Here is a 7,608-nt window from a genome sequence, read left to right on the forward strand (position 1 = left end):
AGAGGGTTCGGGGGGGACGTGGGGCTGGGGTCCAGCTGCACTGCAGAGGGGGCAGAAAGGAGAGAGGCGGCAGAGCTGTGCGGGGCACACGTGGCCCCTGCACCCACTGCACCCAGGTAAGTCCTCCCGGGACCCCTCGGGCAGCCCCGCGCCCCTCACCTCGTAGGTGCTGGTCAGCCCCAGGCGGTAGAAGACGGGCAGGAAGACAAAGGCCGTCAGCAGGGTGCTGAGCGCCTGCCCCAGGCACATCCAGAGGAACTTGAGGCCGTAGCGGTAGGCTTCGGCCGGCACGCCCAGCACCTGGATGGCCGACATGAAGCTGGCCGACAGCGAGAGCCCCACGGGCACGGCCGGCATCTGCCGGCCCCCCATGAAGAAGTCTTCCGAGGTCTTCTGGCCGCCCTTGGCGAGGGCGTAGAAGAGCCCGATGGCCGTGGAGACCAGCAGCATCAGCCCGAAGACCCCGTAGTCCCAGAGGCTGAACGTCAGCATCTCTGGCCTGAACACCTCCATGCCACCTGCCCGCGACGTGGCTGCAGCGGCCGCACGAGCCTTGGCCCCACCTGGACACGTGCAGCTCCCTGCACCGCGGGCAGATCGGCCCGCAGCCCGGCCTGCCAAGGGACAGGGTGCAATGAGACCTTGCCGTGCCTCCGAGTGACTCCGGAGCAGCCAGACCTCGGAGGCAGAGCCGGGCAGTCAGACGTGGGCCCCGAGCCAGGCTCCGGGCGGGAGCGATGCAGCACCTGAATGAGCAACCTGAGCTTCACTGCAGAAAGGTGGGAGGGGGGGAAACGTTAATATTTCCAAACCACAAGCAACGGGGGCAAGAATCACGGTGCAGAGACGGAAGGGCCACGTCTGCAAGACCGGGCCAGAGGGCCCTGAAGGGCTGGTTTCAGCTCGGGGATGCAAAGAAAAATGGGAAAAGTCCCGTCCCCCGTCCCCCAACCCAGAGCAATAAACCCTGGAGCAGAGCCACCCGGACAGGACGACGGAGGATGCGGAGGCTGGGATCACAGCCCAGCCGGGCTCACCCCTCGCCGATCGGTGCCGCAGAGGGATCCTCAGCCCCGGAGCCAGCCGCCTCGGGACCCCGATCGCATCGGCCCAGAACGAAGTCACCTTACGAGAGACCCTGGAGGCTGACGCAGCGGAGAGGATGGGGCGAGAAGGCTGCTTCGTGCCAAGCAAAAGGTCGCCCTTCGTTCTGGGGGGAGAAAAAAGCCGGGGGATTATTCTTGCTAGGAGAAGAGCTTTTCCTGCAGTAAACGCCCGAGCCCCGCTGATGGGCTGGAAGCAGCAAAGCAGCGCAGGGGCAAGGGGCTCCCCCCAGCCGCCACGGCCCCCGGGAACGGGCGGTCACCCAGGCGAGGCAGCTCCGGACTGACCTGGGCAGCTTTGATTGAGGAGGCTTATAAGGAGGCAGCCGGTGATAAGGGAGGAGCTGCTACTGGCTCTCCCAGACCAAGGGAGACCAAGGCCGCCCATGCAGAGGCAGGTGCAGTGCCAAGCACCCTTGCAATGCCTGGCCCAGGGGCCCGAGCAAGTCCCTGAAGGCATGCTGCACCCCTGAAGGCAGGGAGCCGTGCAGGGGGCACGGACAACCCGGGCCCTGGAGAGGGTGGGATGCAGAATGAGGGGCACCGAGGACACACGTGTGCTCACTCCGGGACACACGCACATGCAGGGGCAGGTGGAGGTGCACGGGATGCTGTTGGGGGGCTGCCAGTCCCCCACCTCCAGGGCTGCGGAGCCGGGGCCTCCCTGGGGAGACCAAGGTTCAACTCTCCCTGCAGCCAGAGAAGACCTGGGTTAAAAGGAACCAGCCGCGGGGGCCGTTATCTGTGTTTGGGCCACGGGAGGATGGGGCAGCCTTGAAACGGGGCTGTCTGAAGGCCTCCTCCGCAGATGCCAGCCCTGAGCTTCTCATCGACCCCGGGGAAAACAGGGGCTAGGGTGATAAGGGGTGGCAGGCTGGGCTCTGGTGCCCCCAGGGTAGGGTAGGTGGCGTCCAGCGGCTTTGGGACCCTTCCCGTCGTGCCACCCCAGCCCCCACGTAACTTCCAGCAGCCCCAGGACTGCCCCAACCCCTTGGCGTTGCTCACCTCAGCCCCCTCCCGGTGCCTCTGCATCCTCCCTGCTCCGTCCCGGCGCCTGATTTCTGAGCACAAAGCAGTTGCTGGATCCACCCGCACCCCTGGACCCACCGCTTTCCGGTGCACTTAAGTCTTGAGATGATAGGAGGGCACAGATATGAAGAGCTAATGAAAGATGCTTCTGGGCAACGTGCCGCGGTGCCCTGCCCTTGTCAGCACCTGTCGCTGCAGCCCGGCAGGGCTAACCCCTACCCCTACCCCTACCCCCATCCTGGCAAACACAGAGCCTCTGAGCGCTGCAAGGAGAGACACGTGCTTGCACACACCAACACCTCCCAATCCCAACCCCTGTATCAGGTACCGGCAATTCAGGCCCAAGCTCCCTGGGGCACAGGGCCAGCCTGGGACAGGCCGTGGGCCAGCACGTGCCTTGCAGAGCCCAGCACGTGGAGCAACACGTCAAATAACCCCCCGCAGTAAAACCCCTGCAGCCACCAGTGCCCTCCCTGGTAAACAGGAGAGACAAGGCAGGAACACAAGCAGCGTGGAGGCCCCAGCACCCACGGCCGTGGGGAAGCCTCCCTGCCTGCAGGCAGCAGGACAGTCTGCATGCAATAGTCTCCAGGTGTTTTAAAGGCTGGGCTGGTTTGTGAACAGTGGGAAGCGGCCAGGGTAATAAATCTGCCAGTGGGCCATCTTGGCCAGGGTGTAGCCCCTGCTCAGTCAACATCCTCTGCTCCAGCCTAAGTGCTTTGCACAACTACAAGTGCCTCCAGCCCTGGGATGAGGAAATGTTCCTGCAACACGGAGCACCGCGCCCACTTGCTTCCCGAAACCCAGAGTCCTGCAGCCGCCCAGCCTGCTGCACGCGGGCACGGGGCGCTGGAGGCTGAGCGCACTGTGCCCAGACCCGCAGCCTGCCCCCATGCACGGGGACCCAGCATGCTCCCTGGGCTCCGGGAGCCCCATAGCCAGCAATGTCATGCAGCGCCCACCCTACCCAGAGCCTGGCGAGGTGCATGGCGTGGGGCAGCTGCCAGTACAAACAGCCTCCCTGCCCAAGGGAATCCCTTATCCAAACAGTGGAAGATCCCTCTTGGAAGAGCACCCAGACGGACCTGCTCCGGGGTCACGAGCGAGCCTCAGCAATGCAGGATTTGCCCTCTTCCCGTTCCCTCCATTGCACTGGGCCCAGTGCTCAGCTGTGCCCAAAGCAGCAACCTGGCGTGCATCCGGGATTCGGCCCAGCACAGGGCAGCAGCTTACCGCCCCCCTGCCTGGCAGCCAGGATTAGCCCCCAGCACCGCACGACTCATGGGGCTGCCTTTGAAGTGGGAATAGCCAGGGGCTGACCAAAGCGCGGGGAAGAAGTGCTGCACTCGCCTCTCCTTGCTGCAGCACCTGCCAGAGCTTGCACAGGCTGCTGCTAGCCTGGCACCAGCACGGGGACGGCCAGGCTGGCCGGACTGGACATCCCAGGTGTCACCTCCCCTCTTGTGAACAGCACCGGTCTGGGGCTCCCAGACCACGCCGGGTCCGGGTCTTGGGCTAGGCACCTGGTGGCGGGGTGGGAGGAAGGAGCTCCCGGAGAGCTGGGGTGCACCGTGCAGACCGCTGGCACCTCTCAGCACTGGAGAACAGGGGAGGGGGGCGATCACGCCCCCCACAGCAGAGCAGACACAGACTGCACGGAGCAAGTGTATTTTCAAGCATACAGACAGATTTTCAAGCCCCGTCCCACCATGCTCTGCCAACTCACTGGCACTAGGTCCCTCTGCTCAGGCTGGCACGGCCGGTTTCCCTCTCCCACCCGCGGCCCAGCTGCCGGCAGCAGGGCTCCCTTCCCAGCCACGCCGCCCTCCTGCCTGACGGGGGTGTCGTCCATCACAGCCACAGGAAACCCCAGCAGCTCCTTGTTTCAGGGCTGCGGCTGGCTCTCTGCTCCCCAGAGGCTTCCCATCCCTTGCAGGGGCCAGTGGACCTGCACTTGCCCCCGCCACGGAGAAGAGCCCCCGCCGGCTGCAGCTCCAAGCCACCCCCAAGGGGCAAAAGTGGCGGGGGCAGCTGCTCTTTGCAGGGAGGGACCCAGGGGAGGCAGTGAGGGGATGCAGCTCCGTGCCCAGGGCATCCCCAGCCTCTGGGAGCGTGACCGTGGTACCCGGGCAGCTCCAGGAGTGGTGCAACCTGGTGGCAAAGCCTCTGCTGAGCTGGGCCCCCTCGGTGGGGGCTAGTTCAAAGCTTTTTGGGGGGAAGCAGATGGGTTTCACTGCAGTAAGACGCCAGGGATGAGTTTGCAGGGGAGCCGCTGGCGGCTTGCTCCCGGAAAGGCCCCACAGCTGCGTGCCAGCCTGCACGCACCACGTCTTGGTCCTCCTGCCCACCTCCACCCCCCCATGGCATGGCTGGGACCGGAGCCAGCCTGCATCCCCCGCAGGAGCCCGGCTGGGTGCCGGGACCCCCCTGCCCCGGCAGCCCCCACGCACCGCGCACACCCAGCCGCGCGTGGCAGGAAGTCTGTGCAGCACCAGGGCAGGAAGGAAGCTGGGAGGGGGACTTTTCTCTTTCCCCTGTTTAATCTCCATCTTCTACCCGACGCCCACGCAAGCCCGGAAATACAAGCAGCGAGCGCCCAGCAGCCTGGTCCTGCCCCATCGCCAGGGCGTCGCCTCGCCTGCCCCCAGGGTGGGCTGGATTGAGGACCCCTCATCCCCTCCCAGGTAACCCCCCAGCCTCGTGCCCCAAGAAGGCGCGGGCAAGGGGTCTCCAGGGGTTAGCACGCGGCTACAAGGGCCCTGCCACGGCCTGGCACCGGGGACTTGGGCACCCATAGGGGAGGATGGGGGCACACGGGTGTGCAAGCAAAAGGCAGGGGTGGTTGGGGGCTGGGGCTCAGTCCCCGTGCTCCCACTAACCCCACTTCTCCCCCCAGAGCCGCGGGGCTGCACCCGATGGCTAACCCGGGGCTTGCCTTGGCAGCGCCCTGAGATGCGCTCCAGACCGGGGGCGAGCCGATAGCACAAGTGCCCCCGAGCAGCGTGGAGACACCCCCGGGTAGGCAGTGCCTCAGTTTCCCCCCAGGGATTCCAGCCCCAGCTCCCAGGAGGCTTCGTGGGTTGGCAGGGCATGCCGGGTCTCTCGGCTCAGGAAGCCGCCCCGAAGCTCAGCGCCGTGCCCCGCTCAGGCTGGAGCCGCGCTGGCAGGGCCCCCCGCCCCTGGGGAAGGCGGCGCAGGAGCTGCACCCCCCGCAGAGCGCGAGCTGCAGCCTGATGCCAACCGCAGGCCGGCGCTGACGCGGGAGGTGCCTTCCTGGGGCCGGGGCTGGGGTCAGGGCAGGGAGAGGCTCCGCAGTGCCCCTGGGGTGCTCCCCTGAGCGGAGGGGTGGGGGGGTCCCGCCGGGCTAACCCCCCCCCGTCCTTGCAGTGCCCGCCCCGCCATGGCCCCGCTGGGCGAAGACACCCCCCTGATGGGGCACTGCTCCAGCAGCCTGTCCTCCACCGAGGCGGGCATGCTGCAGGTGCACCTGTACCACCAGCCCGGCACCCCCAACTCCTCCGGCACCCTCACCTTCTCCTTCGGCGAGTACCTGGCAGAGGAGCTGTGCGTGGCGGCCGCCAAGGCCTGCGGTGAGGCCACGCTCCGGTCCCTGGGTTAGGGGGTCAAGGGCAGGGGCTGGGGCCCTGGGTGGCTCCACAGTGCCCCCAGCATGGCATGAGGAGGGGCCGGGTTCTCCCCTGCCTCTGCCACTGACCCCCCCCAGTGCCCCTGGGTGACTCACTCAATGCCCTGACGGGGCAATGCCCGCCGTCTCGCACCCCTGCGCCCCTCCAGGCATCCTGCCCATTTGCCACTGTCTCTTTGCCCTGGCCACCGAGGACCTGAGCGGCTGGTTCCCCCCCAACCACGTCTTCACCGTCAGCGATGCCACCACCCTGGTCGTCGTCTACAGGATCAGGTACCCACCCCCACGAGCCCCAGCGCACGCGGGTCCAGGGGTGCTCAGACCACGCCACGGGTCCCTGGCCTGAGCACACAGCGGCTCTCCCCGATGCCCACCCCAGCCCCTGCCCTGGGGGTGCACGTGGAGGCGGCGATTGAGAGACCCTGGTCCCAGCTGTCCTCTCCCTGCCCCCGGGCTAGGTTCCTCTTCCCCAACTGGTGCAGGCCGGGGAAGTCGCAGCGGTTCCAGCTGCTGCAGGACCGGGCCAGCACCGTCCTGGACCAGCCCGTCATCGACTACCTCTTTGCTCAGGTGAGCAGCCCCAGCCCCAACCCACCAGCCCTACAGCTGCAAGATAGCCCCAGACCAGCAAATCCTCCCCTGCCCCGTGACCTTGGCCCCCTCCACCATTGCACAGCTGGGCCTGCTGCAGAGACTCACCCAAGGCTGTGCAGGGAGGCGGTGGCGGTGGGCCCGTCCCGGAGGGGCAGGCAGCACCACGGGGTGCCCACTTTCTGCCCGCGGGGTGGACGGGTGGGGAGCAGATGCCCCTGCCCCCCATGCTGACCCTGCGGGGCACCTAGTCCCGCAGCGACTTCCTGCGGGGGCTCGTGGCGGGGGCGCTGAGCTGGCAGACGCTGGAGGCCTGCCTGTGCCTGGCCGTGCTGGACATGCTGCGCATCGCCAAGGAGCGCCGGCAGAGCCTGGACCGCGTCTTCAGCTGCGTCAGGTGAGGCTTGCGGGCGGGCACCTGCAGCCTGGCAGGAGCATGCATTGGCACTGCCCCCCCTCCCTGGCCCCTGGCCCCGGGCCGGTGACCGGGCAGCCCTGCTCCCCTGTGCCCCAGCGCTGGGATCCCCCACCCTCACAGCCCCCCTCGCCCGCCCCCGCAGCTACAAGTCCTGCCTGCCCGAGGGGCTGCGGGACCAGATCCAGCAGCGCGGTTTCTTGACCCGCAAGCGCATCCGCCGCAAGTTCGGGCAGTCGCTGCGGCGCCTGGGCGCCTGCCAGACGGATGCCCGCTACCTCAAGATCAAGTACCTGCTGGACCTGGCGCGGCTGCAGGGCACGGGGGCCGAGGAGTGCTTCTGGGTGCGGTTCCCTGGCGCCCCCGACCCCGAGACCCTCATCCACGTGGCAGGGGAGAGCGGCGTCTTCTGGAGCCACAGCGGGGACGAGGTGAGGCGGGGGCCGAGCGCCGGCTGTGGGGTCACCCCTGGAGCTGGGGCTCTGGGGTGCCAGCACCCGCTGGTGGGCACGTTACCTGCTGCCGCCAGCCAAGGGCAATGCTGGCAGCGTGCACGGGGCTGTACGGTGCCCTGTAAAGGATAGACCCAGTTTGCAGCCTCCGGGCCAGCCCAGCCCAGCCCAGCCCAGCCCTCGCTCTATGCATCCCCGGGGGCTTTGCACCACCCCAGAACTGGCTGGTCCATGCCATGAGGACCGCTGTAGCCCCCCGTTCAAGCCCAGTGCCTGGCACACACTCGGGAGGGTGGCACTCTTTGGTAAAGGGTTGGACACTCTCGCCGCGGCCTGCCCCAATGCCTGCAGCCCAGCCCTGGGACCCAAGGC

General features: G+C 67.5%; 2 protein-coding genes across 2 annotated transcripts in view; one reads left to right on the forward strand and one right to left on the reverse strand.

The window, feature by feature from the left end:
- SLC5A5 (solute carrier family 5 member 5) overlaps nucleotides 1-513 on the reverse strand; it is a 5,330-nt gene extending 4,817 nt beyond the window's left edge. The window contains exon 1 of the mRNA XM_025196553.1: nucleotides 160-513. Within this exon, the coding sequence (XP_025052338.1) occupies nucleotides 160-513 (354 nt within the window). The remainder of the gene's footprint in view (nucleotides 1-159) is intronic.
- A 4,174-nt stretch (nucleotides 514-4,687) lies between these two features.
- The window catches only part of JAK3 (Janus kinase 3), a 10,507-nt gene continuing 7,586 nt past the window's right edge, over nucleotides 4,688-7,608 (forward strand). Inside the window, exons 1-7 of the mRNA XM_025196554.1 lie at nucleotides 4,688-4,816; nucleotides 5,029-5,150; nucleotides 5,520-5,722; nucleotides 5,928-6,051; nucleotides 6,237-6,348; nucleotides 6,621-6,766; nucleotides 6,930-7,357. Coding sequence (XP_025052339.1) covers nucleotides 5,533-5,722; nucleotides 5,928-6,051; nucleotides 6,237-6,348; nucleotides 6,621-6,766; nucleotides 6,930-7,357 — 1,000 coding nt within the window. The 5' untranslated portion in view covers nucleotides 4,688-4,816; nucleotides 5,029-5,150; nucleotides 5,520-5,532. The remainder of the gene's footprint in view (nucleotides 4,817-5,028; nucleotides 5,151-5,519; nucleotides 5,723-5,927; nucleotides 6,052-6,236; nucleotides 6,349-6,620; nucleotides 6,767-6,929; nucleotides 7,358-7,608) is intronic.

This window comes from Alligator sinensis, unplaced genomic scaffold, assembly GCF_000455745.1.
Source record: "Alligator sinensis unplaced genomic scaffold, ASM45574v1 scaffold1295_1, whole genome shotgun sequence".
Classification (NCBI taxonomy): domain Eukaryota; kingdom Metazoa; phylum Chordata; order Crocodylia; family Alligatoridae; genus Alligator; species Alligator sinensis.